This window comes from Triturus cristatus, chromosome 1_1, assembly GCF_964204655.1.
Source record: "Triturus cristatus chromosome 1_1, aTriCri1.1, whole genome shotgun sequence".
Lineage (NCBI taxonomy): Eukaryota > Metazoa > Chordata > Amphibia > Caudata > Salamandridae > Triturus > Triturus cristatus.
Window position 1 is genome coordinate 497,916,197 of NC_140579.1, and position 21,605 is coordinate 497,937,801.

At 43.5% G+C, this 21,605-nt stretch overlaps 1 protein-coding gene across 1 annotated transcript; it reads left to right on the top strand.

Moving 5' to 3' along the window:
• The first annotated feature begins 1,817 nt into the window (after positions 1 to 1,817).
• On the top strand, positions 1,818 to 18,925 carry LOC146870472 (uncharacterized). The gene is made up of 2 exons (XM_085641922.1): positions 1,818 to 3,235; positions 17,337 to 18,925. The coding sequence occupies exons 1-2, from the start codon at positions 2,351 to 2,353 to the stop codon at positions 17,403 to 17,405; spliced, it is 954 nt and encodes a 317-aa protein (XP_085498048.1). The 5' UTR covers positions 1,818 to 2,350; the 3' UTR covers positions 17,406 to 18,925.
• Positions 18,926 to 21,605: the final 2,680 nt, after the last annotated feature.

The window sequence follows — 21,605 nt, forward strand, 5'->3', positions numbered from 1 at the left end:
TGGTTGCTATGGGAGTTCGGTGCGGACGGTGTTTTTTCCATACGGTTGTAACATCGGACGCACGGGATGGATCGTGATTCCTCGGTCGGACTTCACCTTTCACATTTGTACGGTAAATCGTCCAAGGACGTGTCGGACACATTTTCCGACCCGAGGACGTGTGGGAAATCATTCCCGATGCGGTTCGTATGGACTTTTTACCATGCGAATCGTGATTGCCAGTTCGTACGGCACTTGTACGATTCGTACGGTAAAAAGACCGGATACGAGTCGCACGGGGAATTTTTTTACCGGATCGTAATTGGCACCTTAGTCTGAACGGCTAAGCCCTTCATGGTTACTCTGTCAGCTTCTCTTGCAGGTGGTCACTGCCATGACCAACATATACCTTGTCTCCCGTAGCTCAAAAGATGTAAAAGCAAATACTATGAAAAAATAAAAACGTCTGAAAACTTCCAAATTAGTTAGGAAAGAGTAGGTTGTAGATTAAATGATCCAAGTTAGTTACGGCTATGGTTAGAGCTATTTTCAGACGGAGATAGATTTAGGGTTTAGGCTAGCACTTGGGTTAGAGTGAGGCATGGGTTAGGCATACTGCAAGCATTAGTGTTAGCAACTGTGATGGGTTTAGCATTAGGGCTAGGACGCTTAACATGGGCTAATTGATGAGGTTAGCATAAAGCATAGAGGCTACAGGTTAGAAAACATAACATTACTATTATTTATTTGTAGAGCACAAGATCATCCTCCAATGTGTGTGCAACAAAATACCCCTGCTAATAATAATAATCATAGCAAAAACAAAACAACTGAACTGCTACAAATGCATGAGGTAATTGAGCAGGTTAAGGAGGTTGGGTGTAACCTACTCCCCAAAAATATCCAAAACAGGTAAAGTTTGAACTTTATGTTTTCAATTACATAAGTCCCAATCACAAGTAGGCCTGTAAATTCTTATCATTGTGCAAGCCCCATTTTGTGCGGGGGTAAGTTCCAGCAGTATAAACCTGCCTAAATATACCAGGGAAAAATGCCAACTAATTCCTACATATGCGGCTTTTGATACATAATTTCATTACAAGACTGGAGGCTAACATTATGCATAATCTCCTTTATAATGCCACTCCTCAGCAGACCCTTTAAAGAATACTGACACAACAATCCAGAATTGGAACAATAAAGAAACATCAAAAGTCTCTAGTATGGAACGTTCTGCCTCTTTTAAATGCTGCTCCTGATGAGATAAATAGCCATAGATTCACTTCATTTTGTATGTTCAGTTTAAATTAAGAAGTGTTTAAGTTAAATGTAGATTGCTTCTAATTTTCAGAAGCAGAGCGTAATGTGTATAAGTGTGTTCTGATTATAAATGGTATTTGTGTAGTATTTGTGTTTCATAAAAAATAGGATCTATGTTTGGGAAAGTTTATGCATTTAAAAAATAGCGTAATACTTCAGTTTAGAAAGATTTTGGATTGTTAAGGTTGAAAAAGTATTAAAGAAACTTGCCATTTTTAAGGCCTTGTATGGGGTTTTAGGGCTGCGGTATCGGAGCGTTTTATGCTCGCGCTGCCCTCTCGTGAGTGCGTGCTTGTGCACGCTCGCTTTGTCGCGTGCACATTAGGAGACAGGGTTAACTAAGTAAATTGCTTGCGCTGCCAAATTCTATTGATTTGTTGGGGTGACGGTACTCGCGTCATTTGACGCGACCGCGTTGAAAGATTTGGATTGGTACTCGTGATCTCGCAAGATCACGGTAGCCATTTTGGATTGGGTTGTATTACATTAAGGTGAATGGGGAATAAGTAAAAACAGCTAGCTGCAACGAAGCAATGCGAAGACCGGTAGACAGTTTGTTTTAACGATCGCTTTGATTTTTCATGTGGAGATTTGGATGTGGAGAATTTTCAGGCGAGTTTTAGGTAAAAGCAATTTTTAAGAGATAAAATGAATTCAGAGGAGAGTGTTGTTCAGACACAGGTTGTGGAAGGTAGTTAGTGAGGATAGTCTTAGGAGGATGATTCAAAATGAGGTAAAGTCTTCCATGAGGGAAGTGGTGGAGATTGATTTGGATAGCAAAAGAAAGGGAAATAGGTCAGAGGATGATTTTTGGTCTTGCTCCGACGAAGATGTAAATAAAGGAGGAAAGAGACAAAGTAAGTCAAAGCACTTGGACAAAGGTAGACAGTATGGAATAAACTCCATCACAAAGAGTGGTGTCCTTGGCGGCACAAAGGAAAAAGGTGTCCTTGACGGCACGCAGGAGCTGTCTGATGATGATGCTCAGATGGAGGCAGAGAATTCAATGTTGGAAGGTTCTGGTAAATATTAGGACGAATATGTACTTGACATGGAGCAGGATGACGATCTTAACGATGACTTGATGGACGATGTAGCTACATCACGCAAATGGGTAATTAGGGATCTTTTAGGAAGTGAAATGTTTAACCCGATGGAACTTCGTCATCCTAGGAGTGCTGACTGTTGGCCTCTGGACCATGTCAGCAAATTCATAAAGAAATGGATTAGGAAACCTCTGGAGGAGGAGGTTAGGAATGTTTTGAAGGCAGAATGTTCTAGACCGCAGATTGAGAATAAGGTCTGTTACACCCCTAACTTGTACCCAAAGCTTATTACTTATTTATATAAGTTAGGCAGAGACCCACGCAAGGGGCTAGAGCGCTCGCTGAAGCAGTACCAAGATAAATTATTGGATATACTTGGTCCTCTGGCCAAGATTATGGACATGGTAGAGGAGGCTCATATGAATGGTGAGCAAGTGGATATTGACTTGCTTAGAGGCTGGAGAAAAAGAGCAATAGTGTTTTTGGGATACGCTAATGCAAGATTGTTAGCGGAGAGAAGGAAGTCGGTGTTGATGGAGATTAACCCTAAATTGGATGAAATGGCAGAAAAGGAAACTAGTATAGATGCAAAAGGATTGTTATTTGGAGAAGGTATGGTGAAAGGCTTGGGAAAGCATGGTGCAACATATACGCCCTTGGATAAAGCGCAGAATAATATGAGGAAGGTGTTTGGCAGTTTTTTTTTGGCAGGGCCGGCACACGGGGGTATTATGCCGGCCGTGGATTCCAAAGATTCCAATACAGTTTCTTGCACAGGGGTGCAGGAAGAGGTTTTCAAGGCTCCTCTGGATTCTTCCCTCAGCGTGTTAGATATGGAAGATCAAGGAGCGAAGCACGTGGAAGAGGGCAGTCAACATCAGGTACAAGAGGTGAGTACGGAGATTTCTTTTGGTTTTTCCCAAGGAAGAGTGGGAGAACGATTAAGGTTTTTTCAGGAGGAATGGAGAAAGGTCACAAGGGATCCTTGGGTTTTGGAGACTGTCCAAGGGTTCGAGAGAGAATTTTTAAGTATTCCAGAGTTAGCAGACAAGGCGACAGAAGCAATGTTGCAAAAGGGTGCCATCTGTTTGGTAGAGGAGGAAATGAGAGGCTATGTGAGCACTTTGTGTTTGGTAGAAAAAAAGGAAAAAGGGTTTTGAATTTGAGGGGTTTGAACCAGAATTTAGTTTACGGGCATTTCAAGATGGAAGGAATCCATCATTTAAGAGACATTTTACAGAAAGGAGATTGGATGGTAAAGTTGGATTTGAAGGACGTGTATTTTACAATTACGATGGAGAGTCATTTGCAGTTCAGGTGGAGAGGCAAATTATACCAATTTGTTTGTCTTCCTTTCAGGCTTTCTTCGACTTTGTGGTGTTTTACGAAGGTAATGAGAGTTGTCATGGCATATTTAAGAGAGAAAGGTTACAGGTTGATTGTCTACCTGGACGACATTTTGATTATGTCTCAGGATGCAGAGGTGTTAAGAAGTCAGTTGCAGATTACCATCAATCTTTTGGGAAAGTTGGGGTTTTTAATCAACAAGCAGAAGTCTGTGTTGATTGCATCACAGAGTAAGGAGATTTTAAGTTTCAGAATAGATTCAAAGGAGGAGATCTTGAAGTTACCGGTGAAGAAGGTGAATATGATAAAGAAGGAGTTTGTTCATGTTTTGCGAAGAGATACTTTGTCTTTAAGGGACTTGGCAAGAGTTTTAAGTTTGTTATCATCTTCCATCCAAGCGATATTGCCAGGTCCTTTGCATTATTGTGCCTTGCAGTGGGTGAAGGCAGAAGCCTTGAGAAGAGGTTTATGGTATGGGGACCAAGTGAAGTTGGATTTGGATGCTAAGGACGAATTAGAATGGTGGTTAAACAACTTGGATGCTTGGAATGGAAGAGCGACTTTTGGTTGCGTTCTGGTTTTTGTCTTAGAGAAGGATGAAAGTGGTTCCAGTTGGGGAGCTTGGTTGGGAGGGATGGACACAGGCGATGCTTGGATGGATTTGTAAAGGAAAATGCACATAAATTGCCTGGAATTATCAGTAGGTTTGTTCGCATTGAGGTGTTTCAGGAAGAAAATTCAGGGTCGTACAGTATTGTTGAAGATGGACAATGTTTCTGCTATTTGTTACATAAACAGGTTGGGAGGTTGCAGATTAAAGGATCTTTCGGATATTGCGAAAGAATTTTGGAATTTTTGTCTAGAGCACAAGATTGCATTAAGAGCAGAGTACCTTCCAGGGAATTTAAATGTAGTGGCGGATTGGAATTCAAGATATGTGAAAGACTTCAGCCATTGGATGCTGAATCAAGTCTATTTTGCAAAGATAGAAGAGAAGTTGGGTCCATTAGAGGTGCATTTATTTGCGACAAGACTGACATATCAGAAGGCGAGGTATGACAGTTGATTGCCAGATCCGGGAGCGGAAGCAGTGGATGCGTTTCAGCAGAGTTGGACAGTGGTGAGGGAGTATGCTTTCCACCCTTTTGCAATGATTCGGAGGGTTATTCTGAAGGTGAGGAAGTAGAGATGTCAGTTGGTCCTAGTGACTCCCTTTTGGGTTTCCCAGGCGTGGTTTCCAGGTGTGTTTGAATTAGCATGCGAGGTACCCCTATTTATTCCGGCATTGGAAGGTTTGCTAACAAACGAGTTGGGAGAACAGCATCCTCTTGTTTTAGAGGAGGTGTTGAACCTTCTTGTTTGGAAGGTGTCAGGTGTTCTTGAGCATTCAGAGGTCTTTCGCAGGGAGCTGCAGAGTTACTCGGGGAGTCTTGGGCCCCAGGTACAAGGAGAAGGTATAAGGGGATTTTGAAGTTTTGGGCTTGTTGGTGCGTGGAAAGGAATTTGTATCCCGTGGAGGTGCATGTGGTAGAAGTAGTTAATTTTTTAGTGTAGAATTTTGAGAAGGGCTTTAGTTATAGGACTAATAATTGGTCTATAATTTTAGCAGGTCATTTGGTGGTCGGTAGGTAGTAACGTTTTAGTTTGTAGTGTTTTAATAAGTATGCGGATTAGGAGGCCTCCTAGAGGTAGGTATGAGGTTTTATGGGATGTGAACTTAGTTTTAAAGCTTTTTATGAATTGGCCTTCAAACATGTATTTATCGAATATTTCAGCAAAGTTAGCGACTTTGTTGTGTTTGATTTCCTGTAAGAGGGTTTCGGAGGTAAGTAATAGAGTGTTCAGACCAGATGGTGTTTTCTTTGAGATAAGAAAGAAAACTAAGACCATGACAAGATCAATTTTTTATCCATGGTTTGAGGATTGTATAAACATTTGCGTGGTTGATTGTTTAAAAGAGTATGAGGGCAGAATGCAGAAGAAGAGAGGTCATGGTGTGCATCAGTTATTGATTTTCTTTGTCAAACCATTTGGAGTGGTAAGTATGTTAACGATTTCAAGATGGGTGTACTTTGCAATGAAGGAAGCTGAAGTGGATGTGGAGAAGTTTAAAGCGCATTCGGTAAGAGGTGCTATGACGAGTAAAGCTTGTTGGTCTGGTATAAGTTTGGAAAGGATTTTGAAGGCAGCTGATTGGTCTAACGTGGGAAATTTTGCAAGTCACTACTTCAGACCAATCGAGCATATGTCGGAAGTTGTGTTGAAGGGCTTGGGGAGAGGATGTGGTCCGTCGGCTTAAACTGCCAACTTTGGTGCTGGAAAACCAGAGTTTGAGCCTCGAGGTCGCGTCCACATCCTGTGATTCTGGGCAAATCACTTAATCTCCCCGTGCCTGAATGTGTAATTTAAATACGGTGCTCATGTAAAGCGCTCCAATACCTTCGGGTCGAGTTCGCGCTATATAAATATGCAATAAATAAATAAATAAAATTTCAACATGCATAATGTTATTCTCCGGTCTTGTAATGAAATGGCGATTCTCAGATTAACATGACAAGAGAATCAGGATTTCATTAAAGACACAGAAGCTAACATTATCCCGCCCACCACTCCCTAGGGGTTATTTGGTGGATTAATATTGGTTTAAAAATATATATATATTATATTATCTACCGTCGGTCGCCAGTAGATAGTTATAGTTAGGACCTAGTTTCCATAGGAAAAGCGTTTTTTGTTTTCCCAATAACTTTGGCGCCGGTGGACGAATCTTCGTGAAATTCCCAAAACTTATGGCCCGCTCCGGTCAGCTCCTATCCTGAAAGTTTCGGGTTGATTTGCCAAGCGGGGGCCGAGATAAAAGGGGGGTCCCAAAACGTGTTTTCCCCATGTCATTTTCCATAGGAAACTTTAGACACGGTTATATCCCAAACTGCTGAACGGAATTACACCAAATTTGGCAAAAGGGTAGCCTTTGGTTCAGAAAAACACCTTTTTGTTAAATGGTGTAAATCCATTTAGTAGTTCCTGAGGTATTCAAAAAATAAAAAGATTTGATATCTGGGCGGAGCCTAACACTCCGAGCACGAGCTTGGCTCTCATTGGCTGCCAACACTTCAAACCAGGAAGTGTTGGCAGCCATCTTGTACCTCAGACGGAGGGACAAATGAGAGTGGTGGGCAGTGAATACAAGCATTGGTATCTAGCCAGGAAAATGTGAAAACATTTGTGAAGTTCTTGCCCAGGTACTTGACTTTGGGTGTCTATTGTCTCGGCTTTCCAGCGGCGCTGGGAGTGCGCCCACACCCTTTAACTTGAAGCCTCTCAGCAGTGTGGGGCTGACGGTGATAGAGTTCCACAGTCCGCTTGCTCTCTCAGGCTGCCCCGGCAGCCTTTTCATAATATTATTGTAAGCGGCCATGAGAAGGGCCCGGACGCGCGCTAATTGGTAGGACACATAACCCCGGTGCAGGCGGGAGGCGGTGGTGGGAGCCGGGGATGGTGTTGCCGCGGAGACGCTGTCAGTCATGGGAACCCCATCCGGGAGTGGGCGGGACCCCTCCTCCCAGGGTTGACAGCTCCCTGGACTCGCAGCGAAGCATATGCCAGCCAACCACTAAACGATTTTTTCATCAAAACCCTAGTGTTGGCCCCGATTATCAATATTTTTACCAACACACTGAGAACGTGGAGCGCCTTGAGGCCATCCTACTGCGCTATAATGATATCAACCTGGAACCCTAGCGCAGAGAAACCCAGCGGGATGATAGCCGCAACGGACCTAAGACTGTACAAAGAGCTCAGGTATTTAGCAAACTGCGCGCTACACAACATCCAGTAATATAGCACACACACATTCGGATGAAGATACGGTTCCCTGTGCTGTGACATGCTATGTAGGGTACGAGAGTGCCGCACAGGTGACCCCTGCCGCATATTGACTCACAGGGAAGAGGTTTGGACTGACAAGCGCAGACCTTGGGCTCTTAGACTGCCTGAGAGTGGCAGGGCCACGAGAAAGGAAACCCAGGCAGACCGCCTCCGAGCCACCCACTCACCCCGATGTGCCCACTAATATTCTGGGCGGGCTTTCCCCATGGAGCGGAGGCTTCTGTCAAAACATGGGCACGCGTAGCAGCTCTCGTGTCATCACAACAGCTAGCAATGACGTCCCGACAGCCTTCGATGGCTTCGTTACATTAACCCTTCATTCAGATCGCAAGCGTGTTGAATGGCACTGTAAATGTAAGGCACCATTTCACAACAGCGACTGATATAACTACTTCACAGTATCGCGACATTTATCAAAGCATTATGAAATTAACCCATATCGCAACCGATAGTGATGACATAAATAATTCATTATATCACAACAGTTATCGCCGAAATCATCAGAACAGAAATAATTATGTCACGCAATGGTATCTGTTATATCACAATAGTGCATTATTATAATGCAATAGTCATCAGTGGCATCATAGCCGTGAAAACTTCTATCGTACGGCTATCAATGACACCCTAACAGAAATTATTCATAGATCAGCAGCTATCGATTGCATCAAAACGATCAGTGTCTATAATGTCTAAATATGTGTCTTTGCAGTTAGGAACGAACCGAGCGCATGTGAGCGAGCGGCATGTGTTTATATGAGTTTGGAATATATATTACGTTTACGTGTCTGTGTGCGCGTGCAATGTGTGCCTATATCGGGTTGGGAATGGTTGTGTGTGCCTCTATGGGTATGGGATGGTCTGTGTGTGTGCTCGTGCAGTGCGTGGTTATATAGGGTTGGGAATAATCTGTGTGTGTGTGCGTGCAGTGTGTGCCTCAATGGGGTTGGGAATGGTCTGTGTGCAGTTTGTGGCTTTGGGGGAAATGGTATGCGTGTGTGTGTCAGGTTAGCACCTATGGGGCTGGGAATGGTTTGTGTGTGTGCTCGTGCAGTCAGAGCCTATGTGAGGTTGGAAATTACCTGTGCGTGCGTGCATGTATGCCTACATGGGGTTGGGAACTATCTGTGTGTGTACGTGCAGTGATCTGTATGTGCACGTGCCGTCTGTGCCTACACGGGGTAGGAAATGGCCTGTGTTTGCATGTGCAGTGTGTGCATACACGAGGTTGGGAATTTTTAGGTTGCACATGGGGCGAGGGTGTCTGCAGACGGCTGCATTAAGGGGTCCGGGGAGGTGCCTGGAGAAATGTGTATCTTTGTGGTACTTTGCACAGGCAATTTTGTCTGTGTAGACTGTGGACGTGAAACTCTCGCTATGTGCTTGTGTTTGGGGCCACTCTATGGGTCTTGTGTGCATGAGAAGCGGAGGGGCCGGCGCGCACCCGCGCAACTGCGCGATGCACAGTGCATGTACATTCTAGGGATGACGGGTAACATAACATTTTGTGTCAGGGTGAACGGAATACTCGCAAACGGGGGCTCTCGAGCTAGAATGACGGCACCCTCCCCTACCCAACCCCCGGCGGAGGCAGTGCTTGTTGGGGTGCATACATCACAGCCCCTTCTCTTTCTTTTTCTCGTTCGCATTTTCTCTTTCTCTTTGTTTCCCTTGCGCTCTTTCTTTCTCCATGTCGCTCTTTCTCCCCCTCTCTCTTTCTCTCTCTCTCTCTTTCTCTCTCTCCTAGTCTTTCTCTTTGTTGTCCTCTCTCTCTATGTAGCTCTTTCTCCCCCTCTTTCTCATTGTTTCTCTCTCTCTTTCTCTCTCTCTCAGTATCGTTCTCTTTGTTTTCCTCTCTCTATATGTCACTCTTTCTCTCCCCTCTCGTGTTTCGCACTCTCTCTCTTTCTCTCAGTCTCTTTCTATTTGTTTCCCTCTCTCTCTCTTTGTCACTCGTCGTCCCTCTCAGTATTTCGCCCTCTCTCTCTATCTGTCTCTCACCATCTACCTTTCGCTCTTTCTATCTGTATCTCTCTTCCCACTCCTCTCTCTCTCTCTCTCACATATCATCACCTCTCGATCTCTCCTCACCTTCTTGCGCAGACTTACCCTTCCCATACCTTCCCTTATCTTCACTCCTCCCCCCCTTTCTCTCTGCCTTCTATTCCACTCTCACTCTCCTCCCCACGGTCTACCGTCCACCCAGTTCTCCTTACTTTTTCTGTACTACACCCCCACTCCCCCCGCCTGCCCTTACCCCGCGGCTGGAAGAATGCGAGGAGCCGGTGCAACACGAACCACCTGCAGCCCGCCCTCTCTCTGCATCTCCTCAGGGGTTCCCTCCATCCCTCCCTCCCCGCCTCCTCCACTCCACTCTTCGCAACATCTCACATTCTCGCCTAGCTCTCCTATTGCTGGGCGCACTCTCTTTTCTAGGCTGTCCGCCGCCCCCCCCCCCCTTTCAGGTCACCCCCATACCTCGCTCCATCTCTCTTTCATAAATGACTCTCGTCTCCCTTCCTCCCTCGCTTGTTCGCCTGTCTTCCTTTCCTCTGACATTCTCTTCTCACTTGGTTCCCTCTCCCCCTTCTCATCTTGCTTTCTTTCTCTTCCTATTCTTCTCCCTCTTACTCTTTTTCACTCTTTCTCCTTGTTTTCAAACTTATCTACCCCTCCTCTAGCGCCAGTGTCCCTTGACTTCCACAGTGGCCCCTCCTCCTCTGGATCTTCGCTCCGCCGCACCCCCCTAACAACAAATCCAACTTTACCATTAAAGAGGATTTATCATTACCATTCCATAGGTAGTAAACATGACATTCTTGTAACTAGGAATTACAGCTTATTAAATGTAATAAGGAATCACCAATGTTAAACCTACGAGAGGGGTAGGTTTCTCAATAGTTAAAAACAAGTTTGGGTGTTTTTCACTACCAGGACATGTAAAATTTAAAAGTACATGTCCTACCTTTTGATTATATAGCACCCTGCCCTATGGGCTACCTACAGCCTACCTTAGGGGGTCACATATATGTGATAAAAGGGGGGTTTGAGGCTTGCCAAGGGGTTTTAAATGCCAAGTCGACATGGTAGACCATCTAGCAGAGTTGATTTGCCATCTACTTTGCACCAAGCATCTTTCCCATAGCACGAGCACCGCAAATCGCACCATTCCAATATTGCCGATTTTATCACATCACGCTATGGACACATCTGCGCACGCGCACCCGATGACAAAGCATCAACATAATGGAAACATCCGCGCATGCGCACGCAATGACCTAGCATTCTACAATAACGCAGAAGCACTGAGCCCTGCCCCTCTACACCCATACCGGCACGTAATCTATCGATCTCACCGGTACTTAAACCGAGCCTCCACCAGGCCCATTACCAGCCGGGACGACGGGAGACCGCATCCGGTTTGAAGGCGGGTTACGCTCTGAGATCAAGTAAGGTTGCGCTGCTGATACCACTTAGAGAGACACGTGAGCATTTACGATCCTCTTGCTCACAGGCCTCTCACTCCGATATTTCTTTCCCCAGAGTCTGACATAGAAGCGAACTCCTCCCGAGCCACGATCAGCTGCCTAAACTCGACCATAGTGTAATTATAACTCTCTCCAACAGCTTTGCCAATGGAAACGATCTCCGCTTCCTTTTTTTAACCACTGCTAACAAGTGATAAAGTGCACGTGGCCTCTCCCCTAAAAATGGTTTGATTGATATATCCACAATTGGCTCATTTAATTTACTTATAAGCCCCTTGTAAAATGCACTACATGCGCCTAGGGCTTGTAAATTAAATACTACTAGTGGGATTGCAGCACTGCTTGTGCGACACACGTAGTGTTGTGGACAGTGGACACAACCATGTTACCTCAGGCAGTGGGGAAGACCTGGTACGATGATAATGAAGATGAGGCAGGTGTAACACACCCCACTGCAGCTGGAATATCCCGAAGGGACACAATCATTGATAATTTCTTCACATGAGCACGCTCAGCTTTGGTGCCCCTACCTCAGTGCACCACAAGTCATGGCCCATTCTGATTGAATATTGGGTGACCTCTGTACTTGCTACGGCTACCTTCATTGTGCTTCGCAGTTGTTTGGGTGTTGTTTGTGTTTTTGGTTGCGCTTTTAGTGATTTTGGCCGCCTAACTTGTGGGACTTGGAGGCTGGCACTGCTTCTCGCTGGATTTTATTATCGCAGTTGTTGCCATCACAATTTTTTTCCCGTTGAGGTTTCGATTTTTATCGCCGTCCAGGGACTTTCATCGCGGACATTTGACGCGTTGTCGGGAAACTATGGCATGTTACCGCCGTGTTGAGAATACGACGTTGACACAGAGTTATTTTTCCACGATAGACGGCGATATGAAATATTGCGTTAACCGATTTTGGTGATGATTATCGCACGTTCTTGAGAATATCCCCCCTAGTGTTAGTAGACAGCCGCACCAATCGCTCTCTGCAGTGGCGGAACACACAAAACTTATCATAAAGGTGGTGTTTTATCGACTCTATTCCACCGATCGTGTTCACAGTGGATGCATCCCTTACAGGGTTGGGTACCTATCCACAACATCTAAGAGTTCAGGGTTTATGGGACACCAAACACAAGAGTCTCCACATTAACTACCTAGAGCTTCTAGCTGCTGACCTAGCGCTAAAAGCATTCTGCCTCACCTGATGGGGAAACTTGTCCTATTCCGGACGGACAATATGACAACTATGTACTATATACTAAGACAGGGGGACACACACTCTCTACAGTTATCTCGCCTCTCTCAGACCATTTGGTATTGGGCAATACATCACAAAATCTCACTGCGAGCAGAACATTAGTTGTCCAGGGACGGACAACTAATTTGCCAACCTCCTCAGCAGGATGCGGCAACAAGTCTCTGAGTGGGAAATCCTCCCCCGAATCCTCCTCCTATACTTCCACAAATGGGGGTTAAATAGATCTGTTTGCAACAGCTCAGAACTCAAAATGCCCAAACTTTTCCTCCAGGTTCCCACACCTGTAATCAAAAGGCAATGCCCTATGGATGAACTCCTCAGGGATATTTGGTTCTGCTTTTCCGCCTCTCGCTCTTCTTCCATTTCTGGTTCCTAAGCTCAGGCAAACATCTCTCACCCTCATTTTGATAGCTCCCGTATGGGCTCGTCATCGATGGTTCACCACACTTCTGGAACTTTCAGTAGTTCCACACCCGAAGCTTTACCTCACATCAAACCTTCTCTCTCAGAACCATGGACAAAATCAGACATCCAAATCCCAAGGAACTCAACCTAGCAATTTGGCTCCTGAAGTCATAGAGTTTGAATGCCTAAATCTACCATCAGATTGCATGTTGATTCTTAAGGAAGTATGAAAACCTACCACCAGAGAATGCTACGCTGCAAAGTGGAAAAGGTTTGTTATGTAGTGTAATAACCTAACAATTGAACCAGTAGATGCTTCTATACAACAAATTATTTGTTATCTGTTGCATCTACAACGTGCAGACCTTATATACACATCCATAAGACTACACCTTGCAGCAGTAGCTGCAGATCCTCAAAACAGACAGCACTTATCGTGCTTTAAGGTGCCAGTAGTTAAAGCCTTTTTGTAAGGCCTTAAAAGAGTGATACCGCCAAAAATTCCACCTGCACGGAACCTTAATATTGTTCTAACAAGACTTATGGGTCCACCTTTTGAACCGCTACACAATTGCCCACTGCAATTCCTTTCTTGGAAGGTTGCTTTCTTAATTGCTATCACTTCACTAAGTCATGTTAGTGAGATTTCCGGCATTAACCCTATAAGAACCATTTCTTCAACTCCATCGAGACAGAGTAGTTATTCGCCCTAACCCAAAGTTCCTTCAAAAAGTGGTTTCTGCTTTTCATATTAACCAATCGGTTGAGTTACCTGTGTTCTTTTCTCAACCTGATTCTGTAGCAGAAAGAGCTCTACATACATTGGATGTCAAAAGAGCTTTATTGTATAATATTGATAGAATAAATTTTTTTCACAAAAAACAACTTTTTGTTGCCTTTACTCCCCCTCAGAAATGGAAACCTATCTCTAAATCTGGTATTTCTAGATGGATTGTTCAATGTATTCCACCATGTTATATCAAAGCCAAAATACCTTTGTCTATACCTCTTAGAGCACATTCTACACGTAAAATAGGAGCATCTATGGCCTTTTTAAGTAACATTTCTTTAGCTGACATTTGTACAGCAGCTACATGATCTACACCAGACACATTTACTAAACACTATTGTGTGGATGTATTAGCACGTCAACAAGCTAATGTAGGACAGGCAGCCCTAAGAACACTTTTTCAAACAACTGCAATGCATACTGGTTACTTTGGGAGAGTACTGCTATGCATTCTATGCAAAGCATGTGTATCTACAGCACACATGCCTCAAACAGATTATGTTACTTACCAAGTAAGCATCTATTCTTGGCATGTAGAGCTGTAGATTCACATGTGCCCTCCCTCCGCCCCGGAAACCTAGGGTTGTTGCAGTTATATTATTATTATTCATATTATACACGCATGGACATCTCTATGCTACACTTATTTACTCCATTCTCACCCTCTTACAGGAAAACAATTTTAACAGTGGAGTCAATGCCCATGCACATTATCACTGAAAGGAGGAGTCCCCTTACCTTGTGACTGAAAAAGACTGCTCGAAGAAAAACAATTTGGAAACATCCGGACCCAACACTAGATGGCAGGAGTATGCAAAGAATGTGAATCTACAGCTATACATGCCTAGAACAGATGCTTACATGGTAATTAACATAATCCATAGTATTCTTTAAAAAATCTAATGTTGCACTGTGTTGGACTTGGCCCTTTTAGCAAGGTCATCCCCAAACTTCACCCGCCTGTTTTCTGAACCCGTTTTTGTTGGCTTTTAGGACTCTGCATTTTACCATTGCTATCCAGTGCTTGATTCTTGTGCTCTCTCCTTTAAACAAGGTGAAAATCGTCTTACACCCGATTGGCACATTTAATTTACTTGTAAGTACCTAGTAAAGTGGTACAACATATACCCAGGTCCTGTAAATTAAATACTACCAGTGGCCTTGCAGCGCTTATTGCATCACCCACTTAAGTAGCCATTAAACATGTCTAAGGCCTGCCATTGTAGTTTGTTTGGGCAGTTTAAGTTGTCATTTCAACCTGGCAAGATAAACCTTATGGCAGACCCAACCCTCCCTTTTTAATACACCGACGCCACCCCTCTGATAAGCCCTATACAGCACACTGGACAGGGTAAAAGAGATTTTAAAAGTTTAAGTTTTACATATCCGGGTAGTGAAAAACTCTTAAATTCGTTTTCCACTACTGTGAGGCCTATCTCTCCCATAGGATAACCTTGTGTCAACTAATTACATTTAAAAAGTGATAACGTTCAATTGGGAGCAGATAGGAATGTCATGTTTGTTGTCTGAGAAATTGTAATTATAAATCCTCTTTAATGGTAAAGTCAGATTTTAAATTATAATTTGGAAAATGCCACTTTTAGAAAGTTGGCATTTTACTGCCCTAACTGTTTGGTGTCTGCAGCCTGTTACTGGGTAACATGACTGGATATAATTGACACTTGGACTTTGTTTAATCCTCCCACATAGCTACACAATAGATGGATTAGGTGTGCCTGGATGATGTGCCATCAACTGGCAGAGCTGGGCACAGCCCCTCTTGCAACTGAATAGGCCTGCCTTCACACAAATCACTTTTCACCACTGCATTGTTACTACAGCCAACTTGGATCTAGGGCAGGGGAGGTAGGAAACTTCAAGGACTTAAAAGCTAATTATTTTGAAATTTCTACTTCAAAGTGTACATCATATATAAATATTGCATCCTCAGACCCCACATTTCAGTACACATCTTGACCCCTGGAAGACTCGGAAGAATGACTGCTTTGCTGCAAGGACTGCCACTCTGCTGTCATGTTTTGCTGCCCTCCTGCCTGAGAAAGAAGGGCTGGACCTGCATCTTGAACCCAGGGCCACCAGAATGACTCCAAGTGCTAGTTGGCTGGCCTCCTGATCAGAGCATCGGGGAGAGAACAGTCTCGGACAACCTTGTACCCAGCACCAGGACTCTCCGAATCTTGCCCTCCCAGGTTGTGCCACCTCAGTCCTGGACCCTTGGACGTGGGCCTGAAGGTGCTTTGCCAGTCCATCTGTGGTCCCAGCAAATCGGATGCAGCACGATGTAACGCTTTGCAAAATTCTGCATTGGGACTGCTGTGTGATGCATCCCCGATGCAGGACTTTGCATCACAAGCCCCTCATTCACAGCATAAATATCGACGCAGGACCGTGGACCGCAAGTGCTCAGCTCCCCGTAATTGCTGCTGTGCAGCACATCTCCACCCCAGGACCTCGTATCGCCTCTGCCGCGCATCCTCAACGTGGGACTCCGCATCGCTACGTAACAAGGATTTACACTACTCTTGTTCAGTGGGGCTGATTTAGTCCATGTGCCTGGCCCACTATCCATCGCAGTCGGCTTGAACTTGTGACTTTCTCCTGGTCCGGTATGATCAGACAACCACTGTTGGCACTTTGTGCTTTTTGGCACTATTTTCATTTAATTCTTTAAAATTGCATATTTCTGTTTCTACCGATTCAATTTTTGTTGTTGTAACCTTAAATTATTATTTCTTTGATTATTTGTTTAAATTAGTGTGAGATTTTTCTTGTGTTGTGCTTACACTTTATTACTGTTTGAGTGAAGCATAAATACTTTACACATTGCTTGTGAGTTAAGCCTGACCATTTTGTGCCAAACTACCAAAGGGTTAAGCACAGATTTATTTAGGGCCTTTTGTGATTCACCCTGGAAAGGAATGTGTTTATTGTTTGAGTGGGGCTCTCACCCTTCTCAACTAATGACCCAATTTCTTGCACTTCCCTTTGCCAAATCACACTTGTCACTAAGCATATCTATAATCAAAGTCGGTGAATTCAGCAACAACCAACTAAACCTCTTGAGAAAACACAAGCATCGAATTCCCATACATTTAAATCTCAAGTCAAGCACTTATGCAGTTGCACATAGGCTATAGTTAGACACTTCTGTTTTCCACATCACATCACTACATGACTCACTCTTGGATCCACCAATTCAAGCATCTGACTGAAGGGGAATGGCTCTGTCAGATACCAACCCTGTTTAACACGGCAGGGAAAATAATAATGTTTCGAGACTAAGGTTGCAATGAACATCTTACAGAAAAAACGATTATTGGATAAGTAGTCAACTCCATTGAAGACTATACAAATAGTGTAATCAAAATTATGTGTACAAGTTGTAAAAGCCCAGGTTACTCTATGAGATATAGAAGTCATACGGGAAAAGCCTCACAGTATCTACAAGATTTTGCCCTCTCTTCATTGGAGAACTCGTTGCTCAATGGCAGTAGTTTCTGCATGTTGGAACTATTCAACTCTCTTTTGTGAGTGCCTGCTGTCTTAATGTGCAGGCAACAAGCTGTGGAATAAATCAGATATAGCACACATCTTCGAAAATATTATATCATTGAGTCTCGTGGTCTAATGTGTTTTCTTAACACCATTTGTAGACAGTCAGTGAAAGATATGGTTTCCCATAAAAAGCACACTACAAATGTATCACTTCATACCACCCTGTTTGATCAAACTCTACTTTGCAGTAAAGCTAGTTCACCTCTGGTTTGAACTCTTAATGCTCTCTCTTTCCCCAGATGATGTCACTTTGGATCCCAACACTGCTTCTGCCCGCCTCGCTGTGTCTGACAACCGTAAGAGTGTAAATCCTCGTCCTGGTGAGGAAGAGCAAACATCACCCAACAACCCAGAGGATTTTGATCAAACTATGATTGTGTTAGGAAGTGAGGGGTTCACGAGTGACAAACACTACTGGGAGGTAGACGTGAACACCAAGACGGGTTGGAGTTTGGGGGTTCTTGAGGAAGATGAAAATGGCACAAGACACTGGGGATTGTCTTTATATAAAAATAAATATAAAAGCCTCTCTCTGGAGAAAAATGCCCAACTCACAGTGGATGGGAATCTGACCAAGGTGGGGGTCTTTATTGATTACACAGGTAAGACAGTCTCCTTCTACAGTGTTGATAGCAAATCTAAGCTGTGTACTCTCACTAGCACGTTCACCAAGAAGATCAAGCCATTCCTAAATCCCGGTGACTATAGTGAAGGTAAAAACAGTGGATCTTTGTCGATCTGCACAGTGGCAGAATGGGACTGATGAAGGTGGCATCTGCCCTCATGTTTTCATGGATTTGGAATCTAATATATGTTTGGTTTCCACTGCACTACTCCATTTTGACGTCAAAACCATACAAAAGCTATAATAGTTTGACATGCACCAGGTAATTGATTCTCGAAGCTATTTGTGTAACAGATCTGAATTACACTTGGAAATAGACTTATTTATATGTAAACCCCTTTTTTCGACTTCGGAAAAGTTGATCTTGCCCTTTGAAATGGATTTAGTTACACAAAGGCTTTCATGTGAGTACATCTGGGAGCAGGGGAGGGCAGTGAGTGTTATTGGTTAAAAATGCCCTGTGTGTTTAGGACATCCAAAGACTCGCACATTTGTGGTTCATCAGCAACTTGGCTACAACCCCAACCCATCCTGAAAAAGGTCAATGTGTTTTTTTGCTCCTGGCAAGGACAGGAGTAAATCCAAATATGTGAAAAACTTGTTTATTTAGAGAGAATGTTTTTTGCCATGATAAAAAAAAGCTAGCTACTGCATTTTCCCTCCTGCCCGAATTTTTCTCTGGCGAAAATATTTGTAAATAGATTTTTCAGATGTACACCTGGAATTCAGCAACTGCTTCAGGTTTCAATGGATGTGCCTATGTGTCTTTATACTACAACAGTTCCCTTTTCGGTGTGCAACTCAAGAGGGAGAACATGGCGTCTACAACGTGAGCAGCCGCGTACACCCAGGAGCGTTGCTCGTCTGTCCCGTAACTTTTTTCATCCTACCTGAATTTATCTGTCCATGATAATAAATACAAATGTAAATGCAATTACCTTCTTTTGAATGAGCCAACTGAAAAACATGTTTCGGCAGCCGCAACATGTTCTGTGTAAATAAGTATTTGCTGCACTTGCCTTATAATCTATACATGATTGCATAACAAGAAGTGTGCATTTGTTTTCTGTTGAATGCAACACTATGTTTTACACAGTTTGTAACTCAGGGTGAAAGAAAAGGAAGAAAAGTGTCAAAAATATGGAGTTTCTGCGCATCCGTGCAAGATAAAATGTTTATTCTTCTTAAATAACATTTTGAATTGGATCTGCTGAATTTGTGTAGCTTTTATTTCTTAGGAAATCCACATAGTTATAACAAAATTGGAAACAAAATTGTCAATCATTTCTAATGTATAATTTTTTAAGTTTACACCAATCTAGTACCCTATCTGTCCGAAACTTTCTAACAAAAAAACGTTTGCCCACATTGGGTCATTTATGGTTAAGCTTAAGGCATGCCTAACAAGCTGGGGCCAAAAGTGCAATTTTCCATTTTAATTCTCATAGGATTATTTACTTCTCAATACAGAACAAAAAGGCTGAACCGAACAACACCAAATGTGGCGCAAATGTAGAACTTTACTAATGGTTTTTGTGTTTTTTCTCTCAATTTAGTTCAGTAGTTTTTGAGAAATGATTTAAGGCTGCTGAGGCTCTGGAAAAAAAATGAAAGGGCACCTAAGGAGACAGAATGAGCACACCCTGACCCCAAGCCCCATATGAGGGGGGTTGTACCCTATGTTTAAAATCTTAAAAGAAAAAAAAATAATTTTGTCACAGAGTCCTCAGATTCAGTGTCTGGATTCACAGGGCCAAGTGAAGCTCTCTAGCGTGGATTCAACAAACCAGGTTTGGTTAAGCAAAAAAAAATAAAAGGCACACCTGGAGCAAAATGACATTGTGCAGGGCATGATTGCTATGGAGGTGCTAATAACACCCGCCTGGTACACCACCACTGAGTGTAACTTTAACAGACTTGAGGGGCCAGGCTGCAGAGGGGTAGTCCAAGCCGCATTGTAACAACATGCAGGGTGACGGATGCATAGTAAGGGGTGTTTGCCCTTTACTTACAAAACCACTTCACAAGAACAGTATCACTGCTCCTTGAACATTTCATACAAGGTCCTGACAAACATTGTGCAAATATAATTTCATCCATAAGGTGGCTTTGCTATCACATAGACCATAAACAATGTCCGCTCAGCTGGGGCATCAACACGGAGGCATGTGTGCCATTGTTATAAGTACACAAGCACTTCCGCACTCCGAGGGATGTCCAAAATCTGACCATGAAAGGGACCTACATACTTTGCTTTCAGGTAAAGGTGAGTTAGATCATCTTGTAGGGGATTCTTGGCAGAGCGCACACACCTTGGACAGCTAGGTTAGGGAACACAGTAGGAGTACACTATACTCAGTACTTATATGCCAGAACATATACACTGTTTTAGCACGATGGTGGAATTGTTCACTCTCTTCACCGTCCTCATACTTCTAATAACTTTTATCTGCTTCTGTTTATTAATCATTGCAGAAAATATAATTTATAAAAGAATCACGATGGGTCAATAGATATTAAAAATGGCCCTTTGGGTCTTTCTTGGAAATCTCTCTGAGAGCACACGAGTGACTGAGCAAAAACATTCTAGTTCTATTACCATGATTCCTGGGAGGGATCCGGGTTGTCATGTTCTGAGGTTATTTAAGCCATTCGCCACCCGTTTACGTTAGTTGGGCTTATAGTGGCACCGTGAGATAGCTGGTCTCTGGGACAACATATTCTGAGGTGGTGCACGTAATCCGTGTGGCACAAATCCCAACGTTTATGTTGCCCAACAAACGCACAGTTCTTACTGGAAAGGTGGAATCCATACGACATGGCGCCCCCAATTATGGTAGATTGGGATCTTATTAAATGGATCACCCGAGTAATTCTCTCCTGCATACCCAGAGACCCTAACACATCTCATTATCGAAGACATCTGTAGAGTTAGGGTCTGTCCTCCTCAGCTGAGTGCATAGCTCCTATGTATTGGCTGTAGGTTGTTTAAGCTTGAACACTTCAAAGGATTAATTCCCATTGTGACATCGTCTCTGTAATTCATTATGTCAGATGATGAGGAAGCAGATGCATTTAACATTACTAAGAATGCAGATATGCGGTTACCCCGGAACTATTGCAACATGGTCTCTCGCTGAGGGGTGGAGAGGTTACCTTCGTGGTTGAGGCTCATAAAGCATATAGGACTGAGGTGTTCTCTTCATGGGTTACATTCCTGGCAGCAGACAATGCAACAGGGCTATTTCACAAATATAAACATGATGAAGTTCCAAATAACTACACACTATACGAAGAAATAGAAATCCCTTTAACATCCAAGGAACATGCAGTAGATTATTAACAAAACTGGAACTATGTCACCACAGTTGGCTGATCATCAGACAATAGGGGGAAAAAATGGCTAATTGCAAGTGTAAACAAGACGACAGGAATAGCTTCCTTATTTTAGTGCTTTGAAGTGCTTTCCAAGAGCCCAAATAAAGCCCAAAACTTCAGAGCATGTCCAGTTTTACAAAGACCGGTGCAGGCGTTGCTTGGGCAACCCTTAGAGCAGCCCATCTAGGGAAGGTGGTAGGTAGGATTAACTAGCTCAGTGCCAACACTTGATATATCACGTATTTCAGCTTATTAAAGAGGTCAAAAAAATGAATAAGAATCGTATCAATCGCCATTAGCCCATGTAATAGGCAGGGCAGACAGAGCCTTCGCTGCCTGCTGATGGTAAATATATCCAGTGGGAATAGAATTCCTCAAAATCTTGCATAATAATGCTCTGTGTCGCAGTTAATGATGCTTGCAGAAACCCAGCTCACGGCTCCCGAATTCAGATCCAGAAGCTAATCAGTCCGGATTATGCTTCAATATTAATACTACACATTAT

Bases quoted from the DNA above. Each gene is read 5' to 3' on its own strand.
- LOC146870472 (XM_085641922.1), top strand. From the start codon at position 2,351: ATGGAGCAGGATGACGATCTTAACGATGACTTGATGGACGATGTAGCT. The intron at 3,236-17,336 runs GTGAGTACGGAG...CTCTTTCCCCAG, and splicing joins GTCAACATCAGGTACAAGAG to ATGATGTCACTTTGGATCCC.